A 15,532-nucleotide genomic window follows, 5' to 3' on the forward strand; every position below is an offset into this window, starting at 1 on the left:
CCTAAGACTTTCCTCCGGAGCAGATAACACCCCTAGCACTGCCCACATCTCGTCTCATACTCACCACTCATCCAACCATTATCAACCCATATCCAACATTATGATCATTATAAAAGTAAATAACGCCTATGGTCGTGAATGATGAAACAATTCATCGCTTGATTTCTACCGAATGACCTATACATTACTAAACATTTCGATTTAACTTGTGATCTAGATACCAACAACATACTCAAAGCGATAAGAAAAGAATAAACAACCATTTAAGATAAAAATAATGTATTCAATATAGAATCTACCCACTTATACCCAATCTCAACTCAACACGTGCAAACATATATAAGCATAGTTTATAAATTTTACACTTGGCTATTGCATAGGACCACACGTATATGGGTACAGGTTTGCTACAAAAGACAGGTCAATCCACCTTTGCCCTCTTCAACTCAGAGCATCTCGGAACATAACAAGCCCAAAGCATGAGAATGTTCATCATTCACTCTGTAGCTGCCTAACCTTACGTTCAAAAAATTGTCCCCAACACAACCTTACGTTCAAAGACCAAAAAGAAAATAAAAAAAAACACCAGCTACAATAAAAAGGCCTTTCCGAATTTTTCATAACCGACAAATAACCCAAAAATAAAATTAAGTCTCCAACCTCGACGAGTGAACGTGGGAAATAGTGGGTCATGTACGCTCGAGTGCAGAAGTGGTTTCATGATGCAAGATGGCATTATCAACCACAAATTACGAGTCTCGGAAAATCATATAAAAGTACCATATCATATCGCATCGCATCAAAATCTCGACTTTTCTGATTGTGCATCAGGAGCGCAAAGTATGCTAAGACGACATCAGTTTTCTCTGTTTCAAACCACGGCAGCTCAGAACTGCAATCTAAACACGGTCCATTGTCACAATCCCAACAATACTTCTACCTCAGCGAAGTCAAATTGGATGATTCCATATCCTGCAAGAAAACACGCAACCAATGAAATATTTGACTACTGATGTATGAGAACTAATAGAGGACAACTAGAATTAACTATGCACTCGTTCCATAAAACTGTAATTCCAACTCTAACTTTCCAGAGCACATAAACTACAATAGTTGTATTGCCTCCAGTTTATTCATTTCCTTGATACGGCAATATTGGCTATATAGCAGTGGTATAATAATCGAACCTGATGAGAGAAGTGACTTAAAGCACCACTTATTGACCACTGGAAGTTAGTAGTTTCAAGACATGTTCATGCTACCTTTTAACTGACAATGGAAAAGATCTTCAAAATTTCCTCCCAAAATTCTCTCCTACTCCCACTGATACAAAAATATAAGTTGTTAAGCACATCAACATGGTCTACAAGGTGACACTTCGACTATCAAATTCTACGAATGCATTATTTCAAAAATAAAAGAGTATTTTATGAAAATATTTTTCATGATGGATCTAGTAACATCGATCTCACTTTGTTGATCTATGTGCTTCTTTATAAAATGCAACTTACATGTTTAATCAGAGGATGTACACAGTTTGTAACTCAAGCATTCACTAACAGGCAACCATTTGCGGTCATAAGATGAGAAGTGACCCAAAGCATCACTCAGTATAAAAAACAGCATTTTAGTTCTTACTAGAAAATGCCATAAAGGTTCCCATGCAAACATACTAGGAGCATACATAGCAATGTTTCCTAAGGCGGTAGGCCAAGCCCTAGACTCGGTTGTATTTTTGGCATATTAACTCAGAAAAATAGAGAAAATGGGGAAAAATTGAATATCTCCCCCACTGCTCACTTGATTTTTTCCACCGTCAGATCCACATCCAACGGCCATCCCATCTTCTTCCTCCCGATCTATCTCCTTTTGATCTCTTGTCCCCGCCAACGAGCATCTCCGCAACGTGACGCCCCCACCCCACCCTCCGACTGCCGTCTCCATCGGCTCCTGCTGCTGAATCTACCATAGCCGGCCACCGCCGCGCTGACTTGGCTTCGTCGGGCTATTGTTGTGATACCCCCATCTTGGCACCGCCCAACCAATGGTCTTCCTCCTCCCACGGCCGGAGGTGTCCCTGCCGCACCGCCCCCATGCCTGCCACCACCAACGAGCACCACCAGCGAGCCAGCCTGCTTCCCCAGGCATCCCTCTAAGTCCATGGAGCACTTTGATGAACCCCAACCCCGAGCTTGTCGGAGAAATCCCCTCCCCAAACCCTCGCCAGAGAAACCCCCTCCCCTAACCCTAACATCGTCGGAGATGGTCGCTAGAGATGGAGAAGGGGTGAAGGGAGGGAAAAGAAAAAAAATCAAGTGATGAGATAGGGAGAAACACTCGGGTAGAGTTTAGCAATTTGTAAAAAAAATAGAAAATAAGGAAAACACGTAGATGCTAAGCGAAGCGGTGCTGCTTCGCCTAACACCTATGCACAGCATAGCTCCGCTTTCTTAAACACTGACTAATAGCCATAATGCAAGGTCACAGGATATTTTAACTGTGATAAAATCCAATGCACTTAATGCTCACCAGGACACTTTAAGTGCTCTTTTTTTTTCTAGCTTTCAAAGGTTAAGCCAAAACCCATCGCAAAAAAAGAAAGAAGGTTAAGCCAAAACATCTAGGTAATACATAAAAGTAGATGGCTATGGTACATACATCTAATTATAAAATGTTTTTGAACTTTGTCCTACCCCAATACTTTTTTCCAAACCTCAAAATACGTAGTGAATAGTGGGAAAAACTGTATGTGAAGTGCATAATTAATTAAAGTAACCATTCTTATTTAACAAATTAATTGATTATACTACAGCCCAAGCATGGGACCTCAAGTAGGAAACAACTGTTTAGACCATCTCATTACAGGTTCTTCATGATTTTTAATAGAGTAGGCAATGTGAAATAAACACACTATATAATATAATCATCTTAATGTTATGTTAGCATTTTCTTAAGTATGAGGTCACTGAATATAAATTAAATACCTCAAAAAGGTTTGAAGTACAATTAACAATGCAGAATAGCTTCCGCAATATTTGCTACAGCTTTTTCTGGACCTCGAAAATCATAATTTAAAATATTCCCTCCACAAGTAAGAAAGGTGACACCCTTGAAGCTTGTCGTTGAACCATATTAATTTTGTGCAAAGACCATTTTCAGAACATGTAGTTTTGATATGTGAAAATGGTATGAGTGATTCTCATAAAAATAATTTCATAGCATTGCAAAAATATTGAGTTATAAAATTTAGTTGTCAAAGTGCCATCTCATTAATCTTGAACAATCGAAAATTTGTGGGTGGAGGGTGCATGGCAATACATAGAACATACCTCAGCAAACACATTCTATCTGAACCATAAATTAAGTTCAAAATTCTATATGGAGGGAATGTGAATATATTAGAACTATAGAAGTGACCCCCCTACCAAAACAAACAAGTTTCACCTGAACCACAGATTGTTAAACACAACTAGAACTTTACAACCTTTTAGCTATTATAACATATTCTTTCAAATTTTAAAAGCTTGTTGATCTTTGCAAGATGTTTGTAACAAGTCTCTGAGAAACCTGACTAACAGTGATCGTAAATATACAAAGCATGGTCCAACATTGCCATATCCAAGCAAGTCCTCTATAAAAACTACAAGGGCACCATGATAATGCATACAAGTGCAGCATCATTGCAGAAATCAAGTGGTTTTCTGTGCTACTGCACACCCCTAGATGACACACTAGACCCTCTCAATTTTGATTTCCAAGAAAGTGACAACAAACAGTATAGGAGGGAGTAATAATTGGTTCCATAGCACTTTTCAGTCAAACTAACTTAGGCTCTCCAGTTATTAGACGTCAAAACAGGTTGTGCAGATTCCCCACTGTTCGATCAGGTCAGACCCTTCCAAAAATTTTAAGGAAAACGTAATGGTTACGCAGAACTGGCAAATCCTCACTTCATCAAAATAGCATTGAACTTATTCAGTTTAGTATAATAGTACCACTCAAATTTCACCCATGTTCTACCATTCCATCAATAACTGTCCGTTCTTCAACTACTTTGCACAATTTGGGAAATAGACTTCTGCTGAAAACCCCAACATAACCCTCTTCCATTTCTTGCTCATGTTTCAATGCATCACATCTTATGTGCCATGCTCCATCTGTCCCTCTCAGTCCCACCCAGCCACTACACAGCATCTTCCATGAAGAGAATTACTGTATGCTAACCATCTAAGAGGACCTTAACCATCATATTGCATAAATGGGCATTTCACAAATCGCAACATCAGTTCACCCATCAGAGATGACTCTAGGTCTTTGACTCTATTTGGAGAAGGTTCGAGAATAGACATAAGTAGGACGGAGCGATACAAAGGTCTCAGGTTTTAAGTGGGGCAATTATGTCAATGCAATTGGCATAGAAGCTTAAGTGAACAGAAATGGTAAAAACAGGATCTCTAAAGCATGAGTGGTTTTGATGTGAACCAAACAAATCAAAATGAACTCGGTACAATGGAGCTGTTACACCCCACCCCACTCTGGCGACCCCGTCGCCCCGCCCCCCCCCCCCTCGATCCAATCCTCTCCGGCTCCAATTCCTCTCAAGATCGCTCTCCCCGCCCCGGGTTCCGTCAGCTCCGGGTTTCTTCCTGCGTCCTAGCCCACAGATCCGGTCGCCAAAGGTTCTTCCTGCTAGAGTACCTCCAGAGATCTGGTGCCCGAGTCGGCGCTAGTTCATCCCTTTCCAACGAATCAATGGCTCTCTTCTTCAGCTTTGCCCTCAAACCTTCCAGATCTTCACTGTTTTCCTCAAGCTTTACCTGCAGCAGCTGGAGCTTCGTATTCAGTCGGTTCTCTAGACCTGCAAAGCTTGGAGCTTCAGCGATCTACGCCGCAGGCCACCACCGAGCTCCCAAAGCACCATCCGGTGCGCACCGTGCAAGTTTTTCCTGCTCTGGCCTCCTTGGCCAGCTGCACTAGATCAGGCATGGAGATCTCCCTCGAGAGCTCTCGCCAATGTCTTCCGCGTTCCGAGTTCCTTGCCGCTATGGTCCACTCGGTGCGAGAAGATCTAGTGGCCAGGGAGGGTGAAGGATGGCAGACAGTAAAACAAAGTCCTGGTGATGTAAAGAGAGAACTTTTTTGACGAAGCCAGTAGCTAACCAACCAAAAGATCAAAAGGTCCAACAAAGAAGGGAGAGCTATAGAAAGAAGATGCAAGGTAAATGTTTCAATTGTCTAGCAATGGACCACAAGGTTGCGGCTTGCAGAGATCCCACTTGTTGTTGGAGGTGTGGTTCAAGTCATAAGGCCCTCCAGTGTGCTGCTTCCCCAAGAATCTCCCAAGAACGTTCCCTCCGGAAGCTAGACTCGCACTCATCTCCGGCCAGCAACAACTCTGCTTCGGCTTCTCGACCTTATCTCCAAGCGCTCCTGACCAATCTGCACATGCCCAAGCCATGCAGTAAGGTCTCAAGGACAGCCCCAGCTATGAGCAGGGAGAGGATGACGTCGTTCCAGGGGCACCCTTCTGCTGTGAACGTGAAGGTAATGATGCCGGTTGGCGAGGGCCTTACGCCTATGACGACAGTCCATCATTCCAGCAGCTTACCGGAGGCACGTTGTGGTTGGTGCAGTGTTGTCGAAGACAGTGTAGATGATAGGAGGTGAGCTCGATGGTGCAGGAGTGCATCTTCCTGGTGGCGCGCCCCTCGTCGTGATCCTTGGTTTGCTGAACCACGATCAGAGGAGCCGAGGAGGCCATTACCTCGGGCCCCCGGATGGAGCCTTGCTCACTCTGGCCCCCCACCGCGCAGTTGTCTGCCTTCGTGTAGGCGTGTCACCTTCGCCTCACCAGTGGTGACGGTGTTGTGTGGCACTGAAGGTAGGCGGAGGCCTGAGGCTCTGAATAAGGAGTACATCGACAACGAGCGCAACCGCAAGTCCGGCCCAGTGCCGGAGCAGCAGGAATTGGCCTTCCACGCAGGAAAACAGAGAGAACGTCAGCATTCTTCAAGCAGAGTCTCACAAGAGTATAAGGTGGCAATTGTTTTCTGACCAGAGTGTAGATGTCACCAACAAAGAAAACCGTGTGCCTGGTGTTGTACGGTTTTTCGATGTCCTTTATGATCCTATGATGTTTGAGAGCTCCCTGCTAAAGCCAAAGATGGGAGTTCGCTTTCCCAACCCGTGGGTGAAGCAAGATTGCCAATGGCTGGTACATAATAGGATTTACTGTGCAGATTATAGTGCCGAAGTTATCCAATCCAAGGAAAACAGTGTGCCACAGTTCCTCTCTTCTTTCTGTGCCCCTATGCTACAGGAGGATGCTATTCAGAAGCTCGCAGAAGATCGTGGCCTAGCTCTTAAGGGCAGAGCTCCTAGGCGTCCAGCGTGGGTGTCTGTCCCCAACGACTTCCGCTTTACGTCGGGCGCGGCCAGTCAGGTCAACAGCGCCGATGAGATCTTTAAAGTTTTTGTCGCTACAATCTCCATGCCACCTCTGTTTCTGGAACCTCTAATTTCATTTTCCCCACAACCTAAAAGCACACATGGAAACACAATTCACTCTCCAAGGCGAAGTGTTTGTTGTTCTAATAAAGAATTTCCAGGCATTTCTTTTGAGCAGCTTGCGCATGGCCTTCTTCCCTCAGGCGTTGACCAGATTTGTGTTGCCCCTCAACCCCTTGCCACCGCGCCAGCGAGCTTTCTGTCCATGGCGTTGCAAGGGAGTTTCAGGGATTCGGCGGGGGTGACGCTCGCCGGTGTGGGCGGTACCCATGCTGGCTCCTCGTCGATGTCAGGCATGACAATAGGACCCCAGGACCTCGTGGTGGGCACTGCTGTTGGTTCCCAGCAGCCAGGCTCATGGTACCATCAAGCCCCAGACCGAGTGCCACGTGTGAGGTTTTTATCGATTGTTTGCCGACTGCTGCGGATCGTCTCTTGGACACGCCAACCCCAGCGCTACCTTCGGTGTCGTTGTCCAAAGGTTTTTCTGCTCCATCGCTTTCTCATGGGCGTGCAGACCTGCGTGTTCTCCCGTGTGTCATGGTGGGACCACGGTCGTCTTCCTGCATGACTGTGAGAGGTTTCGTCTCCCCCCTTCGGTGGCTGGTCTAACAGTCTATTCCCGATGCCGATGGCAGACCAACACAAAGCCTGCTTCTACACCTGCCGTGGCCGACAGCCCCTCGGATCCTACTTCTCCATGTTTTGCTCCTCGTTTGGGCTTCGTTAACTACACTCCCTCCCAGCTGGCTGCAGGTTCTGGAGACCACCCTCCTGCAGGCCCAGGCAATCAAGCTGGTTCCTGCCTTGAGGAAATCACCCCAAATGATGCGGCTACGGTGCATGCCTTCATTGAGTCAGTGACCAAACCTATAGAGGTTCCTTTGTTTCAGGAAGCTCCCCAACTCAACTCCTTAGAGTACACACACACACAACCCAAATTCCTGCTTAGAATCCTCGAAGGAGTGGGAGACTTGCAAAAAAAGCTACAACCAGCAAACATGTTGTGCAGATTGCGCAAGATTTGCTCGCTAACAAATTAGGTGAACTCTCCCCCCAACAGTCTTCACAATCCAAAAAAATTACTACATATGGAGCGTTTCGAGCAACCGTTATCAAAGGCAGCCATCGAGGTGATCACCGCCCTGGTTGACAAGTGGGACAGCCAAGACAAGAAGAAGACTGCAGAGGACTGCGCCAGCAGCACTGGTTGTAGCTGCACCTGTGCAGCCATGAAGCGTGTCGGTTGCCTTTCAGTTGCAACAAAGCCTGACTTAATGCTTCTAGTATCTCCAGATGTCCTCCATAATGTCTATGTCGCAAAGTAATGTTTCCATCTTACTCGGCGACGAAACAGTCAAGTGTCAGTAGTCTTGTGATATCCACCAGGGCGACTATCATCTTCTTCCAAGAGACCAAAATTCAAAGTTGGAATGATACGCTTGTAATTGAGACTCTCGGGCCAAACTTCATCAACAGCTACGTTACTCTGGCGTCGATTGGCGCAAGTGGTGGCATCCTGTTGGCATGTGATGCAAAAATTTTCACGATCTCTGATACGCACACAACCGCGCACACCATTTCAACTTCTATCACCATGTTAGCTGACAGCAACATTTGGTCTTTAACCACAGTATACAGTCCTCAAAAAGACAAGCAAAAGCAGCAGTTCTTGAGAGCACCACCCTGCGACCCCTAATAAAGCCTGAATGGTTAATCATGGGTGATTTCAACCTTATCTATCAAGCTCAAGAAAAAAACAATAACCGCTTGAATTTACGTATGATGAGGCAGTTCAGAAAAACGATCGACGACCTGCACCTACAAGAGCTTAAGCTTCACGATCGCAGATTTACCTGGAGCAACGAACAGGTAAACCCAACCATGACAAGACTTGACCATTTTTCTGCTCCTCTGAGTGGGACTTGCTTTTCCTGTCAGCGTTCCTTTCCACTCTCTTCCAGCGATTCAGAGCACAGCCCACTCCACCTCAATGGGGAAGCCCTTGTGCATAGGTTCATAGGGTTTAGGACGGAGTCTTTCTGGATGTCAATGCCAGCATTCAGAGAGGCAGTCCAAATGGCGTGTCCACAGCCGATCTTGGTATCTGATGCCGTTCTCCAAATACATGTCAAACTAAACAAAACCGCTAAAGCTCTCAAGATATGGAAAAAGCAACAGGTGGGGGATCTACGGCTGCTAGCCGTTGCTCGAGAAGTAATTCTAAGGCTAGATGTCGCTCAAAAAACCAGAACGCTCTCTGTTGATGGAAGAGACCTCCGGAAATGGCTCAAAGAAAAGGTGACCGGCTTGGCTGTTTTGGAAAAAATTCGGGCAAGGAAACACTCAAGGTAGATTTCTATCAAGTTGTCAGACGCCAACACAAAGTTTTTCCACATCAAAGCAAATGCTAGAAGAAAGAAGTTATCCCAATACTAGCCTCTGACGATGTAATTGCCACTTCTCACCAAGAAAAAGAAGCCATGCTATACAGGCATTATGTCCGGCATCTAGGAATAAACCAGAAAAGAGACCTAGCGATAAACTGGGAGGCTTTAAACTACCATCCACATGACCTAACAGATTTGGAAGCTCCTTTCGACGAAGAAGAAATTCATGATACAATAAAAGACATGCACTCGGAAAAATCCCCGGGCCCGGACGACTTCATAGGCGGTTTCTACAAAAAATGTTGGGATCCGAGCCCTCAATACTTTCCACAGATTGGGATCCGACAAACTTGAGATAATTAATGAAGCTAACATCGTTTTGCTGCCGAAGAAAGAAGGTGCTCAGTCAATGGCTGAATTCAGACCGATTAGCCTTATCAATAGCCTAGCCAAAATCATCTCCAAACTTCTCACCAACAGGCTTGCTCCCCGCCTAAACAAGTTAGTCCCCATAAGCCTGAGTGCTTTCATAAAGAGGCGTTCGATACATGATAACTTCTTATACGTCCAGAGCGTGATCAAGGAGCTTCACAGAGCAAAGCAACTAGCGCTTTTTGTCAAGCTAGACATTTCAAAAGCGTTCGACTCCGTTAATTGGCCTTACTTGTTGGAGGTGCTGCAAGTCCTAGGCTTTTGGTAGCGGTGGAGAGACTAGATCACTGCGCTTCTGGCATCCTCATCTTCAAGGATAATCCTAAATGGGATCCCAGGCCGGACTTTTCGCCACTCTAGAGGACTCAGACATGGAGATCCTCTTTCACCGATGTTGTTTATCTTGGCAATTGACCCCCTCCACCGAATCGTCTTGGAGGCAGCTAGTTCTAGCATCCTCAAACCAACCCTGCCTAGAGTGGCTACCCTCTGTTGCTCCCTATATGCTGATGATGCTGCTATTTTCACCATCCCAGATAGAGATGAGCTCAATGCCTTGAGATTGATTCTGGACGCGTTTGGAAGATGCTCAGGCCTTGTAACTAACTTGGCAAAAACTGAGATCTACCCAGTACATTGTGATAACTTCGACCTGCAAGATATTCTATTTGGCTTCCCTGGGAAAGTTGGAGCCTTCCCTTGTAAATATCTGGATCTCCCTCTTCACACGAGACGTTAACGAAGAGTTGATGTCCAACCTTTGATAGCCAAGGTGAGCAGCAAACTTCCAGGTTGGCATGGGCGGCATTTCTCGCTTGCAGGACGTGAAACGCTGGTCAAAACAGTTCTATCATCACAAACTACTTACCACCTCACGGCTCTACCTTTACCAAAGTGGTTACAAAAAAAAGATTGACCGCATACGACAAAGCTTCCTTTGCAAGGGAGAGAAGCCAGACAAGGTGTGTGGCGGCCATTGCTTGGTCACTTGGCTGACAGTAACCAAGCCAAAGGAAAAGGGAGCCTGGGGATCCCTGATTTAGAGAGATTTGCACGAGCTCTTCGCCTCCGATGGCTCTGATTTCAATGGTAGGATGATGATCGACCATGGAAGGGGCTTCCACTGCCATGTGGTCAGACGGACAAGGATTTGTTCAATGCATCCACTACTGTTTCAGTGCATAACGAGGAGAAAGCTGAATTCTGACACTCGAGCTGGATAGATGGACAAACACCAAGAAATATTGCTCCATTGATCTTCGCCAGATCAAAGAGAAAGAACTTTCGGGTGAAGCAAGGGCTCAATAACCATCAATGGCTGGGATATCTAGAGGATATAACAACACAGGAAGAGTTGCTACAATTAGTGGAACTTTGGGACAAGGTGAAACACATCCAACTCACGCAAGATGAGCCTGACAAGATTATGTGGCGATGGACAACAAACGGGCAGTACATGGCCAACAGTGCATACAAGGTGCAATTCCACGGCACAACGATGAAGCACAACATGAGTGCAATCTGGAAGGCAAAAATCCAACCGAAATGCAAAGTGTTCGCTTGGCTCCTCCTGCAAAACAAGATCCTAACAACAAACAACCTAGCCAAAAGAGGATGGCCCCATGACTAGGCTTGCCGGTTATGTGATCAAGTAAATGAGACCGACGCACCTTTGCAAAGACTGCGTTTTCACGAGAAAAGTATGGTCACACCTTCAATTCTGGCAGCAGCTTCACAACATCCCAGCGGTGGACCGTTTTCACACCATTTTTGGATGGTGGCTTGCGGCGGCAAAAAAAATCGACAAACAATTGAGATGTTATTTTGATGGCCTCGTTTTTGTTTTCTGGTGGAATATTTGGAAGGAGAAAACCTCAAGGACTTTCCAATACTCAAGTAACATGGCACTAGAAGTGGCTCACAAGATCAAGGACGAGACCTTCCTTTACCTGTCGTCTTTAGGAGTCTTTTAGTTGTTCCTTCTATTTGCTTCTTTTATCGTTTGCTTCTATCGAGTTGCTTGCTTTTGTGCGTGCGACTCTGACCAGTTGGTTGGGCCTTTTTTTTTCTTTTTTTTCTTGCCTTTTTCTGAGCTCCTGTTTTACTTCTCGTCTAATAAAATTGGTGGAGCTCCCGCCATCGTTTCCAAAAAAAAACCAAACAAATCAAGTGGTAGTGTGGCGCGTTGTTGAAGTGGAGACCTTTCATAGCAAAAAGTTGCCGACATAATAAAAACACACCGCCAGGCAGAATTTACCAAATCTATTTTGAACAAGACATTATCCAAAGGACAGTACCTATAATCTTTCAGTAATGCAATTAAATAATTAGGTGCAGCTATCATGCAATGAATGTTGGACTTCTTAGAATTACTTGAAAGGTTTACCATGAATATGCTACACCAAGAAGGGGTATCATCTGTATTTGAAAAGTTGAACAAGACCAGATCTTCAACAGACCTTCAAATTCTACTTGATCCAATAATAGTGTGGACACATTGCATGTAGAGCTGCTATTTCTGCTATCCAATTTACGATACAACGACGCTATTACCTCTATAGCCCACTATTTTAAATACTTTGAATTATGAAGATAAATTTTGATAGTAACTAGAAACATCTATTGACCAGACTGTAATACTTCACTGTACTGCAAGCGAATGGCGTTGTATGTCATGAAAACCTGAGTTAGCTCCTAACTTTGGTACTAAAAAGGATTTTGAGGAGCCATATGAAAAAATAGAGCATCTGAATCATTAGATACATAACTCTTGATAAAAGCTTCAAACTGCTTATACATCCTAACCACACATTACAAATCCTTCAAGAACTTATATCTGGCAGTAACTTGTTCATGCAAGACAGTTTAAGACACTGGTATCTCTACAATATAGAAAGACCCCTGAATGACTAATGTATTAGTATTGTGCCCCACACGAAAAGAGCTAATGTATAGAGCCATATAGTGCATGGGACAAACTACACTAGCCTAAAGATAATGTTGTACTGGTCCTAGACTAAGGGTCTGTTTGTTCAGCTGGAGATTGTGAAAAGCAACTTGTAGATTGTGGATTGTAAAAAGCTGGATTGTAAAAGCTGGACTGCACAATCTGCATAAGCTGGTGAAAAGCAGATTACTGGATTGTTACAATCTGGGGGCTAGATTGGTAAAAGCTGGATTGCACAAATAGGGTCTAATGCACGACAAAACTTTAAAAATACAATCAATGTTTCAGGACGTGCTACAAATTTAGTTCACATTGGGGCCAAGTGGATGCGCCATAGTCCATATATAATAAATGCAAAACTGGATGGCCTTTAAGTTTCTAGATCTGAATTGTATTTTCTTTTAAGGGGCATGGCCACGGTTTCTATTGAGGAAACTCATAGCAAATCACGTCACAGAAACTACAATGCGAATTCATGGCTTCTACAAGGACCCAACAAACAGCATACAGACAGACAGAATCTTCAATAAAAAAACATTCTACGGGTAGAGTACAATAATAGCACCTTATACTTGAATGATACAAATACGATGTTGAATTCACAATAGTCAGGCTTCCAATAGATGTCAATTATCATTTTTTTTTAATGAGAACAGTAGGGGAGGACCCCCTAATACATATATGTATAAATATGTCTTCAAAGATAAAATATGAACAAAAGGTCAAAGGAGAGAGTGAAAAAGATAGAACGAAAATGAAAATCCCCAACAGATGCAAAGGAACAAAGAGAAATCTTTTTCTAAAACCTGTCCATTTTGCATGAGTGCTTACAGCCATAGTATCTCAAGAAAACATAAGAGAATCCTCTGCTACAACCTCAATGGGGGCATCATTAAATATTTTCTGGTTGCAAATCTCCAGGACTATTCAAATGTTCAATGTCACAATCTTCAGAAAAGACAACCAAATATGTAGCATATTTAGTTTTTAAAATATTAGATTAAGTCCAAGGATGCATCCTAGCTACCAAGTACTTGTGAGACAAAGCAGGCAGTTTTTCATGATGACATTCATGCCATTTATTTCGAGGCTAGATAATCATCAGGATTTAGGGATGCCACTTCTGAATTTTCGTGTCTACACAATCTTTTTGTTGAAAAACCATTTTTGAACTACTAAATTATGCATCCCAGCTAGCAACATTGATATTCATGGATGTCCCAATGGCAATTCAATAATTTCAACCAATATGTTATCTCACAAAGGGAAACAAAAAGGAGAGGTCATTCCATACCTCTGAAACTAAAGGAAAGAAGCATCCATCACCTCGCAACCAGAATTTCACCTCCAGCTGCTCGGCCAGAAGGTATGAATGCTGTACCCAGTCTTCCAGTTATCCAAGTAGATCACCTTCCTAACTGCCCACCACCCGATCACCATGACAACCAGCATCGCGAACCGCTGTGTCTGCAGGCTCTCGACTTTCACCACCAAGTGTGTCACCGCAGCAATCATCAGACCCACGAGCGTGTACAAGAACCCAACTGCAAACCCCTCAGCCCCAAGTTGCATCCCCGACCCCTGGTAGAAGAACACGAGCTTGTTGGGATCCGACCGGTCAGTAAGGAACATGGGCGTGTGCCTGATGATCCCGTACATCCCCCCGGACACGCTGAAGAAGTAGACGAAGAGCGCCCCGGCCATCCACACCCGGCGGTCATGGAGCAGGGTTTCCCCTTCCATGATCCTCTTGATCATAAAGGGAATGGAGATCAAGAAGAGGATGACGAGCAGGATGATCTGGTTGTGGGAGAGGAGGGGCGGGCGGACGATGGGGCCGACCTCGAGGCCCGTGCGGGACTCGACGAACTCGGACATGGAATCGGCGAGGCGGGCGAAGTGGGACTGGTCCATCTGCTCGGATCCAGCGAGGCGGTCGTGCTCGGGCCGGACGAGGCGGACATGGGGGAGGGAGTTGACGCCGAACTGGTGGAAGGAGTGCTGCGACTCGGCGAACTCGATGTCGGCGAAGAAGAGGTCGCCGGAGCTGGGGTTGTGGGCGAGGAAGGAGGCGGAGAGGAGCGCGAATTCGCTGCGGAGCTGGGGGAGGTGGAGGTCAGGCTTGGAGTGGAGAGAGGAGGCGTCGAAGAAGACAAGCACGGAGTAGGGGCGGCGCGGGGACGGGGCGGAGACGAAACGGGTGACGGAGGTGTCGGTGAGGTGGATCACGCCGGAGGGGGACCGCGCGCGGAGGGACTGGAGCTCCGCGACCAGGTCGTCGGCGCCGGTGAGTGTAACGGCCGCGGCGAGTAGCAGGAGAGGGAGGAGGAGGAGCAGCAGGTGGCGGTGCGGCGGAGGCGCCATGGCTGATGAATGACCGGTAGATCTGGGGGGAGAAGGCCGGCGGTGAAGACTTGTGTGGAGAAGAGGGCAAAAGTGGAAGAGAAGACTCGAGTAAAAGTAAAATGAGGCCCAATGGCTGCTAATGGGCCGAATTACAGCCGACTAGTAAAGCAAGTCTCTTCGGTTGATAAATTTGCTGCCCAATCCCGGACCGAGATGCCTACTTGGTTCAATTTGTTTTTCCCCAAAGAGGAGACTTGGTTCAATTTGTTTTTCTCAAAAAGAAAAAACTTTTTTAAGGAAAAAGGGAAAAGAATTTGGTTCCATTTGTCACGCTAATTGAAAATGTGAATACTCATGTTATGTTGATGATTGGATATGGATCATGAAAGGTAATAAGGCACCATTTGTTTTAGTTTACTGTTGATTTCTGTTTTATAGGAGCTAGAAGCTGAAACAAATAGTTTGTCTTATTGTTGGTTTTTCAAAATTAAAAAACTGATTTCTAATTAAATAAATTAAAAATTAATAAACTGATTGAGACCGAATTTTCTGATTTTTATATGTTAAGAATCTAAAATTTTCTCATAAAAAACCAACAGCTAAAAGCTATAAACAGTTTTCAACAAAAATCAATAAATTTTAGCAATGTCAAACATAACCAGCTCAATTGATTCACATATCATGCCCCCGCTAAATCCTCTATAGGAAATCAAATTACTCTTACTTATTCCTGTGATGCTGAGGCCTCGTTTCTCAATTGGCGAAGGGCGGAGGAGCGTCGATGACGAAGCTAGCCTTTTCTTCTGCCCTTTTCCCTTTTGACTTGGATGGAGCAGGCGCGTCAGACCGAGAGAGGCCTGGTTGGCTGCGGGCTGAGAGCTCTTTCCAACAGCCAGTGCATGGACTTGGT

At 45.0% G+C, this 15,532-nt stretch overlaps 1 protein-coding gene across 2 annotated transcripts; it reads right to left on the reverse strand.

The window, feature by feature from the left end:
• Nucleotides 1-771: 771 nt before the first annotated feature.
• On the reverse strand, nt 772-14,718 carry LOC133915905 (probable dolichyl-diphosphooligosaccharide--protein glycosyltransferase subunit 3). 2 transcript variants are annotated; one of them, XR_009909414.1, is made up of 3 exons: nt 13,571-14,718; nt 1,263-1,323; nt 772-972 (listed from the first exon to the last, which is right to left on the reverse strand). XR_009909414.1 is itself a non-coding variant. In XM_062359300.1 (2 exons), exon 1 carries the CDS (start codon nt 14,638-14,640, stop codon nt 13,618-13,620), a length of 1,023 nt encoding a protein of 340 aa, XP_062215284.1. In that variant the 5' UTR covers nt 14,641-14,716; the 3' UTR covers nt 772-972; nt 13,571-13,617. The 2 variants fall into 2 exon arrangements, 1 of the variants encoding a protein (XP_062215284.1); XM_062359300.1 differs by lacking the exon at nt 1,263-1,323 and having other exon boundaries at nt 13,571-14,716.
• Between the last annotated feature and the right edge of the window lie 814 nt (nt 14,719-15,532).

Source organism: Phragmites australis, chromosome 4, assembly GCF_958298935.1.
Source record: "Phragmites australis chromosome 4, lpPhrAust1.1, whole genome shotgun sequence".
NCBI lineage: Eukaryota > Viridiplantae > Streptophyta > Magnoliopsida > Poales > Poaceae > Phragmites > Phragmites australis.